Source organism: Eptatretus burgeri, chromosome 3 (genome assembly GCF_056783735.1).
Source record: "Eptatretus burgeri isolate ZD-2024b chromosome 3, Ebu_testis_v1, whole genome shotgun sequence".
Classification (NCBI taxonomy): Eukaryota; Metazoa; Chordata; class Myxini; order Myxiniformes; family Myxinidae; genus Eptatretus; species Eptatretus burgeri.
In genome coordinates, this window is record NC_140963.1 from 122,445,483 (window position 1) to 122,464,178 (window position 18,696).

General features: G+C 43.7%; 2 protein-coding genes and 1 pseudogene across 8 annotated transcripts in view; 1 reads left to right on the top strand and 2 right to left on the bottom strand.

Annotated features, from left to right (window-relative positions):
• LOC147030884 (uncharacterized) overlaps nt 1–18,696 on the top strand; it is a 227,547-nt gene that overhangs the window by 128,095 nt on the left and 80,756 nt on the right. For all 7 annotated transcript variants that reach the window (XM_085875426.1, XM_085875424.1, XM_085875423.1 and 4 more), the window contains 3 exons: nt 361–502; nt 657–736; nt 17,263–17,398. In XM_085875426.1, the coding sequence (XP_085731552.1) occupies nt 361–502; nt 657–736; nt 17,263–17,398 (358 nt within the window). The remainder of the gene's footprint in view (nt 1–360; nt 503–656; nt 737–17,262; nt 17,399–18,696) is intronic.
• LOC147030888 (uncharacterized) lies at nt 9,787–11,147 on the bottom strand. Its single transcript, XM_085872053.1, has 2 exons — nt 10,878–11,147; nt 9,787–10,707 (listed from the first exon to the last, which is right to left on the bottom strand). Exons 1-2 carry the CDS (start codon nt 11,145–11,147, stop codon nt 9,787–9,789), a joined length of 1,191 nt encoding a protein of 396 aa, XP_085728179.1.
• LOC147030889 (uncharacterized) lies at nt 13,034–13,858 on the bottom strand (annotated as a pseudogene).

Sequence of the window (18,696 nt, forward strand, 5' to 3'; positions counted from 1 at the left end):
AAAAATTCAGCAAAAGGGCCCTCCAGCCTATCCCACAAGAAGGTGGGAATAATTGGGGCCGTCATCTTACATTTCGTAAGAAGATTAAAATAATGGAAAAAACTGATGGATGCATTAAATTTTAGAAGTTAAGTAACTCGATCAGAATATCGTTGGGGAATGATTGGTTAAAAAAATCACGTGTTTCCTTCTTGATAACTATGCTTGAGTGTCTGTTAAGATGTGTTTGTACGACATCAATTAACCAAACAGCATGTTGAATAATATCACCCACTGCAACCCACTTCGTTCTCATTTGAAAACCCGATCTCATCTCCCATCATTGTTGCCTCCTCCCTAACCCCTTCTGCTATATCATAGTGGTACACCCCAACATATCATTATGAAATTCCTTTTGGAGGCCATGTGAATTTTCTTTGTGAAGATGGAAAAAAACAACAACTGTTGAACATTCATGCACACTGCCAATCGGGAACAATGGAGTTGCCACTTTGCGGAAAAGGTTTGACAAATGACCATTTCATAGCTTACTCCTTCGCCATGACTATATTAATTGTATACAATCTCCCCAAATGCACCGATTTATTTTCCATAATATTTGTGACCATAAGGAAATGAGTTATTTCATTTATGTGTAAATATGTTTTCACACACAGACTCTGATCGTACTTGCCTAATATCGCGGCAGTCGTTGGTCAACAATAATCTGATTCCACTCCATAGATATCGGCATGCGGTACGTATGTTTATTGTTTTCAATCTAAAACCTCTAAATCAGCTGATGTGAGCACAATCTACAATCTATTTTTTTAATTATTATTGTTAGAAAAACAGGATATCCCATCATGTACGAAAATAGTAATGTTCAAGTCCTTTTCTCCTCCCTGTCTTCATGATAGTTACAAACTTGTACTTATTTTTGTATTCAATGGAATGAGTTACATTACCCAACTCATTTAACTCCGGCATCTGTTTTTTATTTTATTTTTTATTTTGTTACTGAAAGCCGAATAATTAGCAGGACATGATGGTTTCAAAACAGGACAGTCCTATGAACAATCATGTAGGACATACAATCGCATCAGGGGGTCTGCTAACACAGACCCTCTGCGCTGGAGGTCCAAGACCTACATGAATAGCCAAACAATTCTGCAAGCTACTGCGATTAGACAGTACTTGCTTATCTATCCATGCTCTGATAGTGGGAATACTTATTGTAATTTAATGTTCCCCAAAGGCCATTCAAATGCGCTCTGAAACTGGCAGTTGGTCCGAGCATGCATGAAGGCAATCGGGTGGAAATACACTAGGCGGAAAATCTAAAAAGTCTCTTTTTAAGACTCCTATAGGCATTTTGAGGTAAAAGTTGGTAACATGAGTTTTTAACTTTTTTGAGGTATGCGGAGTCCGAAAAAATACGTTCCCAGCCTGAAATTTGCGTTTGAAGGCATGAAAAATGCGAATCAAGATGGCTGCTATTTCGATCGGATTGTGATTTGGATTTTTGAGATATCTGATGTCATATGATTGTTCGTTGCTATGCATGTAAACGCAAAATAGTATAGAAGTAGTTCTGAATATCTGGTAATCATCCTATGCCTCTCCACCCATATTTGATCACTATAAAAAATGCAAAATGTTCTTTAACCTTAGAATATGGTTTATTGTATGTTGACTTTCCGGGCAAAAAACCGATGTATGGTATATATTTCCAAAGTTATATATTCAAGGAATACAATGATTGGATGAAATTTATTCAGCAACATATTCTTCGTTTTCAGATGTGATTTTCAGGCATTGTTCATGCACTGTTCCAGTCCATCAGTGCGACTGTATGCACCCGTACAGGTCAAGGTTGCTTTTCTACATTTGCATCTACTTGTTCTGCATCCTGTCTTGCATCCACAGGATATCACCTCAATGCACGCTACTGGTACTGGAGTAAGACTCGTGAGCCGGCCTTAGCCGGCCATCTTCTGTTTGCCATCCACAATCATCAGGAGCAGGTAAAACCAGCTTCAGAACATGAGCTTGATTCCAAACCAAGGATTGATAGTGAGTTCGTAGTATGTGGTAGTGCAGAGCATCGTTTGTTGGTGGGAGAGCTTCAGCTGTACGACCCTTCTTGAACAGAATGACTCTGGCACTGTTGGTACTCTCTACATCGGATAATCCATATATTCTGCACACGAAATTCACCGCAGTCTTCTCTCCTCCCAATGTAAGTGTGGGATGATTCATACCATTCAGAAGCCCGTGCTGGTTTTCGAATATTTTCCATTCTGATTTATTGCTATGTCCTGCGAACAATGAAGTACTATCACATCCGGTTAGTGCATGGAAGGGGATGAGTGTATCCACCATACCTTTGCTCAAGTTTTGGTGAATAGTGTGTACGGTGATGAATTTTTGCTTTCTTGCGGTGCCAGATTTCATCCACAGAGAATGACAGTTAATCTTCTCATAATGAGCCAGCAACAGAACGAAGTATCACAGGCTGACACCACGATACAATCGGCTTGACACTGTATTGCATGAACAATCATTCTGGTGTCGGCCTCTTCGTGGCAGGCCTTGAGGAGATCAACATCCACTTCCGGGCTGGTGCTCTGAACATCATCATCTCTTGTGAAACCACCGGCAACAACAATGGTCTTGTCAGAAGGCGATTGCTCTAACAACTGAGCGGAGAGAAAGATTAATTATCAAATCGGTCTTGTTGGCTGGTAGAGCTAGGAAGCTAGACCAGCTGTCTGGCAGTGGAACCTCTCTCCCTTCGATGATCCTACGAACTGGTCTTGTATCTTTGGACCGTCTCTCTCTAGTACCTGTTTTGATGGATGACTGAAAGTATCTGTCGAAAACTATGTCGGTTCTGGAGTAGTGTCGTCCAGTTTGAAACATGGCCTCAACAAACACGTCTGACAGTTCTCCAAAGGTACTAACTCCATGTGGCTTTCCAATGGCATGAATGAGAGCATTGCCATTAATGATAAGACAAGAGTGTCCTTCCTGTTCCAAGGTTGCTGGACATAATACACCAGTAATCAATATCTTCTGTAGGACAGCTTTTTCTCCTGACCTCAGAGATCCATCCAGTTGAGCCAAAGATAAAGGCATGGGCATGAGTTCATGTTGCAAGATGTTGGGAAGATTCACATTTCTCCTTACCTCGTACGCTGTTACCAAACGCTGAAGGATATTTCTGTCTACCTTAAGTGTCTTTGTTTTGTCCCTGCAAGCCTTGTCAATCTCATACAACTTGGCAAATGTCAAGGGTTCGTTTTTTGGCAGTGTGTCTCGCAATTTAGGTCCTGGAACATTCCTTGTCCTTACAAGCCTCATTTCAACAAAAGATACGAGATCAGTGCCATGTGAATTCGCGTTGAGCAGAGATGTTGGATATCATCTGTAGCCAGGTCCTTGTTTGCTAAGCTTTGGAGAACTGTTGGTGATGAGTCAAGAGAAAAGAGATTGAATCTCTGTAACACTGCCAGAACTGCAGCCTCATCAGCATTGTCACATTGGTTTCTGGAGTTGGTAGATTCACTGTGGATGAGTTGATCATCCAAGCCAAGGTTGAACATGCTCCTGGTATTCATAGCAATGTGGGCCCTCAAGTTGTATGACAATGCCCAACGACTCAGAGCAGATGAGGTTTTGGTTATTCCCACAATGCCACCACCTTTTTTACCAACAGCATTTTACCAACATTTTACCAATTTTACCAAAGGCTACCCAAGTGTTTTTACCAACACTCTTGGCTCATGTTGGGGCTCACCTGATTAAACTTCTGAGCTGAACCTTTCATGACGAAGTTTCCTCACTGAAATTCCTCTAACACCTCACCCGGGAGTTGATGCATTTCAGCTAGATAGACGGGACCCCACCGTGCATAATTTGTGTGGTCATAGCGCAAGAAGAATGGAAGCATGCACTGGAAGGAGTACAGATGAAGATTCCAAAGGCTATCACGTTGAGCACGAGTGTACATCAGCAGTCCAACTACCATCTCCATATAGTTCCACCAGTATGTGAAATTCACACTGTCTGTGGCTCTATGAGTGATGAATTCAGCCATTGCATCACGAAATCTGCCTGTTGCCAGACGAGTGATGAGGACTTCGCCATGTTTGGTCCTTATTTCACTCCCCAGATCTGTCAGATTCCTTAAAGTGATCAAGTAATTGTGGGAGGAGGATCTGCCACATAGCGTGAAATGTGAGTTTGTGTGCACGCATCCCCTTGGTGTAAGACTTGCCTTCCAGAGCCTTTTCTGTTGATACAGGACCCAGAATGCCACTCTCAACCCAGACCTCTGACAAACTGGAAGCCTGCATATGTTGTCCTATAAGTTTTAGAAAGTTCATCGAGGTATGCAACCCTCCCAATCGTGGGATAAGGATGTGCTTGTATTGTGGAGTCGCCCATTTTAATTCCATCAGTTTACAATACAGTGCCTAGTCTATGGTCAGCACAACATGTTTCTGTCCAAGTGATGAAGATACATGAATAAATCTCTGAACAACAGTATTGAGTGTGTCCAGTTCATGGGCAGGTGCTTGTATTATTGGCATGTAACCTATGGTAGTCACTTCATGAACATCAGAGCTGTTGGCTTGATTGAACGTGCTCCAACCAGGTTTGGTAGCTTTGTCCTGCCTTTCAATGACAAAGGTCATAGTTGCTCGTGCTCTGATAGCGGCATCACTTTTACCCTCGGTGACAGTGCACCAATCTTTCTGTACAGCTTCTTGGAATGTAACATCTGCATGTCCTTCAATGATGCTGTCAGGAATCAACTCATCCATCGCTGTGGGGACATCAAGCTTGGTTTAATTGGATGGCTTGAGATTGCTTAACAGTAAGTCAGGAGCCGGCCCTCTCTGCCATGCTGCAGCTTGCGTTGCATGAAAGGTTTTCTTCCCATCCAGTGTAGCATCGTTTATATCAATATTATCTGCTGTGAAATATACAAACCTATCTCTCAGCAAGTTAGGTGGAATGACAGCACCAGTCTGAGGATGCATGGTTAAGAGTGTACTTTCGGCAAGAGATGCGTCTAACTTCAAAACTGATTCATAACTTATGGTGTGTCCACCACTGTGGAAAAGTTGAAGAAGTTTCTTTGATGTAGTTGCCTGATGCAGCATGCTGCCTTGTCCAATATGTTTTGGTGTCCACTTCTTTCCGCCACTGACACCGAACATCATATCTTGACCAACAATGAGCACCTTGATTCTTACTGGAATAACATCGGTGCTATCTGGTTCGCTGTGCAGTACCGAAGGATCTTCATACAGCAGTCTCAGGAACATATACAGTGAGTCGGGAACACAATCTGCAGCCTTCTCGCCACCGATATCAAAACCTGTATGTCCTGGGTGCGCCAAGATATCTCCACGGAGTTTCAATGCCACATGCACCAATGACATGAAAATATCACTCTCGGGTTTGAATACAGGTATTTTCAACAAGTCATCATCCGATTCCGCAACAGGAATTTCTGATAAAGGTACATGCTTGTACTTGGAAGGGAAAAGTAGACATCTGTCATTTGTCACTGTTCGATCTGGCAAAACGATTAAGTCTAACACATCTCCTGTACCGGCAATAAGACTTTCCTTGAAGGAAGATCGACGACTTACATATGATTGGGGGATGGTGACACTAGCTTCCCCAGCTAATATGCAGTAACGATCCCAAACTGTAGATAGTTCTAGAACACTACTGACTTTGAGAAACCAATGTAACAAGCTAAGTGATATTTGCCTTCAGCCGCTATGAGATCGTTCACGCCTGCAAGACGAACAGACAGATTTCGATCAAATACTGCAGCCTGCAGAATCTCCTGGCTCTTCTTCAACGTCATTACAGAAATGATCCTGTTTCTGTGAAGACGTTTGACAGAACAGACACTGATTTCAGTCCATCGGCATGACAGATTTGCGACCTGGCATGGAACGTTTACCAGTATCCGCAGAAGTACTTGCTTCTGTTGAGCATCCTTGTCTTTGGAACTCATTCTGCAGTCTCTCGATTTTGCCCTTGTCGGTATATTGTGCATAACAGTTTCTGTGCCATACTAGTGAACTTGTAAATCCTGATGTGAAAGCATTCTCTCTTCGATCAATTGCATCGTGGTATTTGTAGTCTCTAAGTTTTCTCCTGGTGGAGGTGACGAGTTCTATGCGTTTCAAACCTTGATCACTGGAATCCCTAAGGTCATCCTTATTGTCTTTTTGACAGATAATACACAGGTTGTGTGACACAGGGGATCGTCTCTTCAAGTTAATCAGTGGGTCCATCTTTGTTCTGAAACATGAAATAAAATATCATGTGTAGGTAAAAGAAATAGAACGAAAAAAGTCAACATCGACGCTGTATAATCGGAAAGTTACCATAACATTGAATATTCTTTCAGGTTAACAAAAAAAAATTAAGTGATTAAATCTGGATGGTCAGGTAGTAGATGACCACTATGTATTCTGAACTACTTCAATACTACATTGTGCTCCCTTGCATGGCAAGAAACAATGGTATGACATGAGATATAAAAGAAATTCAAAATGTCACCCAAACAAAATAGCGGACATTTTGTTTTTCATTTTTCATGCCTTCAAACATAAATTTCAGCCTGGTAACATATTTTTGGGGATTCAGCACATATCAATTAGGTTAAAAAATCAAGTTACCAACTTTTACCGAAAAATGCCTATGGGGGTTCAAATTCCTGATAATCCGTCTCGTCTAAAAGATCATTTTTACAAATAAATCTATTTATTAAGGCAATACGGAAGGGAGGACAATATGCTATTAATAAATAAATGGACAGGAGAGTCCCTTGCACCAAGGAGGAGAGTCCAGACAGAATCCGATGCTCACAGGCGAAACTAGAGAGAGAGAGAGAGAGAGAGAGAGAGAGAGAGAGAGAGAGAGAGAGAGAGAGAGAGAGAGAGAGAGAGAGAGAGAGAGAGAGAGAGAGAGAGAGAGAGAGAGAGAGAGAGAGAGAGAGAGAGAGAGAGAGAGAGAGAGAGAGAGAGAGAGAGAGAGAGAGAGAGAGAGAGAGAGAGAGAGAGAGAGAGAGAGAGAGAGAGAGAGAGAATGAGAGAGAATGAGAGAGAATGAGAGAGAATGAGAGAGAATATATCTCTCCGCATGCAGGTGGCTCTTACTCCCTTAGGACTGCCCTCAAACAGGTGGCTGTTCGTGTCATTAGCTGTCCTGTTGTGTGGGGACAGTGCCTTCAGCGATTGTCTTTCCCACGTCTAGTCACTTTGCGACAGCACACTATACCGCCATGTGTAGGTCCTCCGTGAAGCGGCCAGCACGATAATTCCCAATGCTGCAGCTATAGTGCTTTTATGTGCTCATTTTCAATTTCGTCATGTCGTCCATCTGGCTTTACTTGTGGACAGGTTTTACATCACGCTTCCTTACCTGATACTCTGTTGTGCTCGATGATGGATGGTCACTGCCTCCTCAGTGCACATATTGCATACAACTTACTTCTGACGGGTCTCTTATACTGATGTAAATCAAACCTACTCGAGCACATGGTCAAGATGATTCTTAACACATTCTCGCTATGGATCCCTCCCCCCTTCCACATAACAATACTTATTGTATGTTTTACTATAAGTACTGGAGCACCGTTTCATTTGTTTTTTTTTTGTATTCTCTTTGTGCATTTGTTCTTTTGCAAATTTTGATTCATCCATAGCATGAAGTCATCTTTAATTATTTGTAATCACATATTTATATTCAAATAATATATATTTACATTTATTTATTTTTTATATAAGATCTTGGCTCATGGAAGAGCGAGGGAAATGAGGGTAAAAAGGAAAAGAACTGACAGCTGACCCACAGTATGGATTAAAATAGCGAGGAATTGACGAACAGAAGAAGGGGAGACAAAGGTGAGGGGGAAAGAAACACAGTAGCCTGCAAGTTGGGTTAGATAGGGTTTATAGGGGTAAAGATTGTGGAATAGAATGAGTTTGGACATGATATGGGATGGTAGTGTACCGTCTCCTTGAAGCCCTGGTTGGTAGTGTGGGTTTGAATCGCCTTAGGAAAGCAGTTACACAATTGGGAGAAAAGAGAAACAAGAAAGGGACCAACAAAAGAGACTTCTAAGCTTATCTCAGGGGAGATATATGTGGGGGGGGGGACGGGGACGGGGGGGGGGAACAGGCGTGGGCGGCGGAAGAGCACACAGATTCTGTGGCCTTGCAACCGGAAATACAGATTGTTGGTTATCTGTCAAGATCACCCCTACCCTCCCCCACTCTGCTGGCCTCGCCGTGTGTGTGTGTGTGTGTGTGTGTGTGTGTGTGTGTGTGTGTGTGTGTGTGTGTGTGTGTGTGTGTGTGTGTGTGTGTTTTTACAGCCATTTTTCCCTGCTGTGCAGGGGTTGGCTTTTTTTCTTGAGGCAATGTTTTATGGCCGGATGCCCTTCCCGACGCCAACCCTGGTCGCCTCTTACGACACACAGGGATATGGTACACCTATTCTAACCGGGGCATACACCGGGACCAGTACACTGGTACTCATTTCGCCGACCTCGGAAGGATGACAGGCTGAGTCAACCCCCTGGTGTTAATTCAGCAGCCAACGGGGCTTGAACTCAGGACCCTGGGATCCCAAGCCACCACCCTAACCACTAAGCCAACACCAGGCTTCTGTGTGTGTGTGTGTGTGTGTGTGTGTGTGCGTGCGTGCGTGCGTGCATGCGTGCGTGCGTGCGTGCGTGCGTGTGTGTGTGTGTATGTGTGTGTGTGACCCTTATATCTATGCTGTGAATTACCAAGTTTTGTTTCACAAATTATTATGATAGTGTGGCGGATATGTGTATAATATCAGAACGATTGTGGGTTTGGGGGTAAAAGCACCAAAATTGGCACAGTTCATCATAAGAACATATACATTGATTTTAGCTATAGTGCCAAGCCAGATTTTTCGTTGTATGAGAAATATGGGCAAAAATCCAAGATGGCCGCCACCGCTTGTTGTGAAATTTTAAAATCGCCATATCTTTACCAATAATTGACATAGAAAGTTGCATAAGGTGTCTATACCTATGTTTTCATACCCATAGAAACTGATTAGACACTCAGATTGAACATAGCATGCTTCCGTACTAGTATAAGTGGTATATGACTGCCAAAATGTGCTGATTTTATGCGAATAATCGATTCTGAACTATAAATCGAATCACAATGTCATTTGTTGATACACCCCAGGCTCCCAGGCGTAAAGAGTTCAGTAAGAGCAAAATAAAATCAAGTCAAACATCATCATGATCCTTTAAAACATTTATAATAAACATCAAACTTTCAATAATTCAAGCTGTAAAACAATAGTTTCAACGCCATGAACACAATACTTTCAAAAAGAACTTTTGACCAGAAACCATACACAGTAATACTTTTGATTGCTTGAACACCAAACATAATTACACATAAACAAATATAATCACATGTTGTGATGAATAACAAATAACATTTAATAACACAACATCATATTTGTATGTACATGTGTCACTTTCAAAACACACAATCCTGACTGAAAATAAATCGCAATAATAGTGTTCAATTGGAAATAAATGCATGATTGCACAACATAATACCAGTATTACGTGAGAAAATATTAAATAAAATGTCAATAAAATAGTAGAAATAAAATGTCAAATCCGACTTTAAAACAATCCACTAAAATGTATGTGTTTCATTTATCTCACACGGTGACAATCGTAGCTCTGGCTTGAGTTCCTCAACCATCTCATTCATTTCCATTTTGTTTACAGTTTCCGCTGCACCGGCACAGTGATGTACACTTCAATGCTGCTTTTACGCATTTACAGTGTCCGACGCATCTATTTTGGCACCCACACTTCAGTAGTTCTGAGCACAAGGCCACAGCTTCTGGTAGTATTGTCCAACTAGGCTCCCATTTGAGCGTCAGACTTCTTCTCCAACCCCAGGAACTTGGCGATGGAACATCTGGTGACCGCATGTGCATCTGTCCCCATACAAATCCAGCCTGGTGTACTGCACGTTTGGTGTGTTCGAACAGGGCAGCTTCAGTTGGTGGAATCGCATCTATTGGTCTGCCTTTTGCGGTGAACATGTACTTTCTGGCTAAATCTACACTGACTTCTGAGGACGTTTTATCATACAACAAGGTCACAAACTTCTCAAATGGTGCCATCTTCATTTCGTCAAACTCATTAGGAGAGGCCATATAGTGAGCGAATACCGGTGTAATTTCTGGAAGTGCTTTCCACAACTGGAACACCATCTTTTTCCCTCTACCAGCAAACGAAGATGTCGTGTCACGCCCGGTAAAGGCATGAAACATTGGCAGGGCTCTAGATCGCTCCTCTCCCATTTCCTTTGCAATTTGGTGAGCAGGAATATATCGCAGATTCTTTCCAACGCCGAATGCCAACCATATTTCAGCGTCTGCCGCGAATGAAGCAGAATACACTGTCAGAATCAGCACATCAGTATCAACAGTTTGAATCATCACTTTCCGGTAGCCTTTCTCGAGTGCATCTGCTACATGGAGAAACATTCTGGTGTCGGCTTCTTCCTGTGGACAAGGCGACAGTGATGAAACATCCCGATTGATGTTACACGAGAGAACATTCTGTTTGCAGGTCAGAATCACTTCTTTCTCTGTCGTAAAATTCTCTGCGACCTAAAACGTAAAAACCATCGATATGCTTCATTACCGTGACAATATATGTTAGGCACGTGTTATTCATCACTCAATATCCAATATATATATATATATATATATATATATATATATATATATATATATATATATATTGTTATGTTAATAATTTTCATGTAGCTGTACATTACCTGAATAGCCAGGAATTCAAAGAGCTCAGATTTGTTCTTGGCTACACGGAGAAATTCTTGCCAGTTTCTTGGAACTTTGCTTGTGGGTGCCACACGTCTTCGAACCCCCTTGCCGCGTCTTTCTCGTGTTGATGACTTGAGACTGTCATCAATGTATACATCCCAGACAACGTCGAGGCGTGTTACATACGTGAGATGCGACCGTATGTAAGAAAAAAATACAGACTCTGCGTACTCAAGGAACGTCATCGGTCCAACAGGCTTCAGCATGCAGACAATTGCCGAGTCATCGAGAACCAGGACATCAACGGAAGGAATGTCTCTAAGGGAGTCGCTCATCTCCTCCAGACAACGAACAACATCGGATTTTGTACCGAGGCGAAGGTCTCCAAACTGTGATAATGATGGTGGGTAAGCATCATTTTTGTGTCTGAAGAAATTGTCCAAGTCACCATCTCTGGTCTGACATGCAAGAAATAATCGAGAGAATAGAGCACAGTCGTTCTTGAGAGATGATACTAGTGGTGATGACCTCGAAGAATTCCTCACCAGTGGGTTTCCGAAAAGCGGAAGTTTGTTCTTTGTGATGGGTTCCGTTAGGGTTTTGGTTGTCTGAATTAGTCGCTCTTCTCTGAATTTGTGGTATTGCTGTTTGCCAAGATCCTCAATTTTAGTAATGCTTTCAGATACTTTAGGGTCAGCAACATCCTTGGTATTGAGGACAAGCACTTCTGTTGTTTCTTCTGTGAATGGATTTCCCATAGTTTCAAAGGTCGTGACTAGTGCATTCACGTCTCGTGCATATGATGTTTGTGAGGATAGCGTGTGCTCATGATGTTTTTGCTGCACTTCTCGTTTCCGCGAAGGCAGGCAGTTTGTGCCAAACTCGGTTATCGCCCTTGCTATTTCTGGTCCCGCAACCGTCCATCTCAGCATGGCTTTCGGATTTAACATCAGATCAGTAGCTCCACCGATGCCTTTGACGATAGCATTATTTTGTTCATGAGCATGGTCGATTGATATTGCGGAGAACGGCCTGCTCGACTTGCACACCACAAACTTTCTTTGTGAGAACTGTTCTGCTACGTCGAGAAGTCATGCTTCTAGCGTTGACATATCGCGTATATGGACTGGAAGCCACCTGCAATCGTGAGTGTGGTCGAACGCAAAGAACCATGGAACAATTGCCAACAATGAAGCTAAGTACATTTGAAAGTTTCCTTCACGAAGCGATCTCACAAAGATCAAGAGAAGGAGCTGCATTTCCATAACAGTATGCCAGTACTTGAACTGGGGGCACTTTTCCTTCTGTCTCGTGCACCAGTCTTCGAAGGATGATGGTTCACTTTCTGCTTGGCAGTATTCGTCATATGCCTGATGGAGAAGTATCCATAGAGTACTGCATGTGACGATGTGTACATGCCTGGCTCGTTTTACATGGGATGATTTGACTGGAACCTGTCTAGCGTTACTACTGGAACCTGTCCTGGGTTCTGGAATTCCACCGCCTGCTTGACAACGTCCATTGAATGTCGAATCATTCCAATGGATTTCGAATCATCTGGAAATAGAGGTAGGAGAGAATTGATGCTTGGCTCTATGTGTTCAGTGTGACGATTGCCGTGATATGCAGACCACGAAATTGGGTCGTCCGTGCTTTGGGTGTTGTCACTTCGCTGCTCCCTTGTTTTTTTTCCAGCCAAACGTGTTCATCTCCTAATGCAGTTTTCAGAAGGACGTCATTTGTTGCAGGATGATCTTCAGTTGGGGGTATCACTGGTTCCTTCGTTCTTGGTGAAACTGGCTTTGCATTTGTATGCGATTCTGGTATGCTGTAGTGTGAACTGGAATGTGCAATTCTACCAGAGTTCTCTGTTGGAGTTCTCTCTTGTTCTGTACCATCTGATTCAGTTGCTCTATTTTGGAACAAAGAGATGCCTGTGCCATGGAATGATGTATGTGCAAATGTTGATGTCGGGTTGTGGTCTATGTTGTCAATTGCTGCCGTTGTAAACAGATGTCTTCTCAAAATTAGCGGACATACAACTCCATCCTTCTCATAATGAGTAGCTGCCGCAGTCGCCATATTTGTAGATATGTCCAGAACTCTGTCATAGGAAATGGAGACACCAAGATGGAATAAGGTTTCTACCAACTCACCCTTGCGGGTTTGTCCGTGAATCAAGAGCCCAAGATAGACAGGAAGAGGTGTTTCTTTGTCTGTTATGACGTATTCCAGTTGACGAAGCCAGTCTCCTTGTCGAGCTGTTGAATTGAAGCAATTGTGCCACAGTGAGAGCAGATTGATGAAATGTGCCTGGGTCCTTGTTTTTTTTTATATTTGTTATATCCATTATCATGCTAACTAGTGCAAGTAACGATTGTGGTATGGCTTCTTCCTGGCAGTTGTTTCCAAACTATCCAGTGAATGTCGAGGTTTTCTGTTGCATATCTCTTCTGACTATCTGTGCAGCCTTCGCTAGGTATATTGCTTCATTGTCGTAGTCATCCAAGGTTGCCTCTTTCAATGCTAGTCCAACATCATCTTCAAAGCTCAGCATCACATTGCGACCTTGCTTGAATGCACGAAGACCGGGTATATTGGCAAGTAGCCGTATCTTCAAGTCTGTTGAGTGAATCCGACCAGACTGTTCAACGCCAAAATCGAGAAGCTGTTCACTGTAGAGCTGGATGAGATCTGCAAGACGAAACACCGGGGCAATGTTATTTTAGTTGTTTCGTGTATCTTCAATGAAACCTATAAGTTCAGCCAGTGCAAAGCCATGGGACACTCTGCCAGATATACCTATGTTAGTATCTTCTCCACTCCAAGTGCTAGCATTGTGCAACTTGACAAGGCATTTGGCATGATACCGTGCATCTGGAGTTACAAGATCGCCGCTGCTAAGCTTTCCTATCAACTTCTCATCTTGCAATTTGATTGCACAACGCTTCACTCGTGCTGTGACCTTTGGCATCATTGCATCATGTAGTGGTTGCTCTTTGGCCTCTGGTTGGTCACAGAAAAAGCATGTGTTTTTTCTGGTTTGATCGAGATCACCGTCAATGTGCGAGGAACCTTGGCAGGTATAGTGGGACTTGCTTTGCTGGCCTTCGCTCAGGTTTTCAGATGTGCACATTGTTGATTCCATTCTGGCTATACGACTAGATGAGCACTTCAATCTGCATGAATTGTGTCACTGGGCCTCGTGTGCTTCCAGTGTATTTCCAATACCAGTACCATCATCGAGTTGTGATATGTCAACTGGAATAGGTTGTTTCATTTCGCTGAAAATTATCAAATTGTCGCCCAGGGTTTTGTAACCTGCACCAACACCACTAGCTTTCCTTGATTTTGCTGGGCAATGGAGCACTTCAGATGTAACACTTCCGCAAAGACTACACATTGTCCAGTCAATAGGTTTGGGAACACTGATGCTGGCTCCATGGATAAGCTTACATTTCTTCTTGGCCGACATGTTCATACCTGGTTATTCACCTGAAATGCAGTTGAATGTACATGTATAATGTTTAAATTCATAATATTGTGCTCTTAATGGAGTGCTTGCTCATGGCTATGAATATAAAAATATGTTATCCAAATAACATTCTAATTTGATTATTTCAGAATTAATTACACAAAATCTACACATTTTGGCAGTCATATTCCATTTATATGAAGAAAGGAACACTTCATGTACAATCTGAGTGTTTAATCAGTTTATATGGGTATGAAAACATAGATATAGATACTGTTGCGGTTGTGGAAATTCGCAAACCACCATTCAGGTCCCGTAGGTGAGATATCTCTGTAAGTACATGTGCAGTTAGCCCCAAACCCGTTGTTTAGAGGGAATAAATGTGATTCATTCGGGCTGCGACCCTTTGAGATAGCCGTTTTTCTGTTCTATCTTTATTTTGAACCAACCACGAACCAACCGCCATCACACAACAACCACCAACCACAACGCCGCTTCACAACAACAACAACGCCAACAGCCACGATCTTTACCTTCACAACTCGCTCCCGCAAACATCGCATCACCGCCATTCCAAACGGCACCATGGCCATAAACCACCACCATAAACCCTCCACCACCTTCACCTCTCTCCTTCTGCAGCCATTCCCGCACCACCTGTGAGCACCGGGCATCGGGCTGTCCTGGGCTAGTACGGGACGCGCGCCGAGCCGCGAGTGTAAAATGCGGCCTTTCCAAGGAGAATTCGGATCAGGAATCCTACACGCCCACTTCTGATCCGTCCAATCAGCAAGCGTGGGGCGGTTTGGCCCCGCCTCCAGGCGCGTCGGTGTAGAATCGAGATATGCAAATTCTAGGATCAGGGGAGACTCACGCCCCTTTTCCTCCGTCCAATGGGCGAGCGTGGCTCCACCCCCGAGCTCGTTCTGATCCAGAAATTTGCATATGGGTTCTCCTGCTGGCCTATAAAGCGCCGAGCGCGGGGCGAATTTGGGCAGTCTGTCGGGGTTCGGAGTCTGTCGGGGAGCTGCAGAGAGGGGAAGCCTGGAACTTGGAGCGCGGAAAAGAGTCGGTTTGAGAGAGTCGGTTTGAGAGGGTCGGTTTGAGCGGAGTCGGCCTTTGAGGAGTGGGGAGTCGGCCTTGGAAGGGCGAAGAGAGTTTTGGGGCAGAGTCGGGTTGGAGCGCGGAGTGGAGTCGGGAGGCGAGGGCATACAGGTGGTTTGCTGCAGTCGGCTGAGGAGAATTGGGGGAAGAGACCGAAGAGTTCGGGTCCGAGGCAAGGAAGACGGCGGTCGGCGATGAGGTCGCCGTGGAATCGCTCGTCACGGGACCCAAGCAAGCCAGCTATACTCTTTCCCCAGAGCATCAACAATCCCCCCCCTTTTTTTCCCCCGCGCTGAGATAGTGCAAAAAGGGGGCCCCGTTCCCACCCCACTCCAAGCAGTGCCAACGAAACCCGCGAAGGAGCACGAAGTCGGGGCACCGCCACGCTGCCACATTTGCGGCTCATCACCAAGACACGGGTAGGACCCACCCGGTCTCGCGGACCTGACCGCTCTTTCAGGTGCCGCGCAAATATTGGCCCATAGGCCCCGTCTGCCCCCTTGTCTTTGAGGGTGGCCCTTTTCTTTTGTTTCTGTGTAAACGTGTGTGTGTGGCGCCAGTCTGGTGAAGTAAAACTGTGTAAGTGTTGCCGTGTGTACGCGTAGTCGGTTGTAGATCTGCATTGTTGTGTTTCTTTTGTTGCAATTGCTTTAGGTGCATTCTGTTTAATTGTATATGTGGGCTCTCTGTGTGCCGCGGAATAAATGTGCATCATGTTGAACTGTTTTCCTGTTTCGCTTCGTCTTTTCATTAATTGAATCTCCATCTTGCTTCAGGTAAAGGGTTGGTAGTGGGCTTAATACGACCGATAATTAATCGGAACCGTCGAGGCCGACGATAACACCGCTCGGTTGTCCCGATAGTACGGAACGGGTCGCTTAAGTGGCCTGTGTCCGGAGTCGACCTGTGGCGAGGTGCGATCGCCCGGTCTACCCTCCGCGTGGGTACTTAGGTAGGTCGAGTTTGGCGAACAACCCTATCCCGCGCGGGGGGGCCGATTGGCACGATCGTGGTGAGGCCGAAAGGCCCACCTGTGACTAGCTCCCGGCGTTAGTCCGAGAGGGTCACGACAGAATTGTCCGTCCGGTGGGCGACGTGCCGCGATTTGAGTTACGTGGCCGCTCACACGCCGGCGGGTGCGAATTCGCAACAATACATTATACAACTTTCTATGTCAATTATTGGCAAAGATATTGCGATTTTAAAATGTCACATCCAGCGGTGGCGGCCATCGTTGATTTTTGCCCATATTTCGAGAACAACGAAAAATCTGGCTTGGCACTATAGCTAAAATCAATTTATATGTTCTTAGCATGATTTGTGCCAATTTTGGTGCTTTTACCACCAAACCCACAATGGTTTCACATATCTGCCGCACTATGAGCCTGAGGGTAAATATTGAAATGATAATGAAGGAAAAAATAAAACATTTGTGGGAGTGAGTGCGTCTGGAGGTTAGGGATGCAGCAGAGGGAATATCGACAGATGATGTTACAATGGTGTTTGGGAAGAACATAAGCAAATTTTGCAGCCAGATCAGCAAGTCAGGATCATGAAGGTTTGTTTTGAACCCATTGTATCTGCAGTGAATTGAAATCTGTGATTGCAATTTGCCATATTACATTATACAATATGCAAAGATAACATTCAATACAACTCCACTCTGTAAGTTATATCCATTTTAAATTAATGTATTGCTTTAGAATGTCTGAGTTCTGTATTATAAAGATTACACAATCAGGTAATCCAAAGAATATTTAGATAAAGGAAAGAATATTCTCCTGCATCTTTCCTGAATGCAGTTTATCAACAATTCCTTTGTTCATCGAGTACCTGAAGGAGAAAAGGTCAACTTTGATTGCAAGCGAGGCACCAGCGCACCAGATCTGACTCGTGTGTGCACGGGTGGCGTGATTAACCTCCCAACTTGCCAAGAACGTGATTACAACTTTCCATCAACTTGATTCCCTTTACCTTTCCTTCATCTGTATTTATGTTTTACTTTGTAGGTCAACGATGGCCCTTATTACAACGTCCCCTCCATCAGTTCCTTCCAAATTCCCTCTTTCCTCACCATTTTGCACACACCAAGACATTCCAAAGAATTTCTGCATTCACTTAACAGCCGATGATCCCGGTATTTTGACTATTGGATCTCATTTGTTTAAAAGTGACGTCATTTCCACATTATGTCACTTATGAGTTGGTGGGGTTCACACGGTGATGGTACTTTTCTGATGCCATTGACAGTTCAGATGGTAGAGATGGCTGATCCATCTGGCACTATCTATACTGGATTGCTATTTCTCTGCAACATTTTCGTTTGAACAGAAATAATTCCACAGCTGCCTCAAGCATATCTGTTACTTTAATGGCTCAATTTATTTATCTTACAGCTTATAGACTTTTTAATGATGTGTGTCAGACTACGGCTATCAGGATGGCCTAAAGGTGCGCACACTCGCCTCCAAGCTGTCCAGCCCAGCTATAAACTGTCATCCGAGTGATTCATCAATATGTGTGTGCCGTTCATCGAATGGACGTTAAGTGGGTGTCCCGGCTGCCGGCATTAGTTGGTGGACATTAACAATCTTGCAGTAACCTTCGTGAAGAGTTGGTGAGCAATCACCACCACCATGAACAAATTACAAACTCCTGCTTTAATCTACAGAGGGCATTGCATCAGCAGCACAGCCATGCCCTCAGCCAATGATGTGACCCCCACAGCCTTGCGCTGCATATGAAAAGATGCATGTCAGACTAAAATTCGAGATTCAACAGCTAGGCCAAGGAAGCTGTATTTGAATCATATGTAATTACACTGAATGAGATGCTGCAATCATATTTGCTGAAATAGGAAATTCCAAAGTGCAATTGGTGTGATAGCTATATGACAGACCCGCTTGAGGCTTAGCTTCCTTCATGCTGCAAACTTACAATGTTGTTTGCTCTTTTGGGGATTTCATTTTCTTAATCCAAAGTTTTTGCCTGACAGAAATGAATATACTTGGTGAAATTTTGAATCAAACTTTGTAAGTCTTTTTTGGGGTTGCTTTTCCTAAAACACAGGTGCCACGTGTACCTGCAGCTTAAAATGTCGACTTTCAATCTCGTGATCTGCTGCAGACCTGTATCACTGCTCCCCACCTCTAACCCTCCTTCTGGGAGAGAATTTAAGATCTCAATGCAACCTGTCCTGTGTTATTATGGACGATGAACCCTTTGGGATTGAAGCA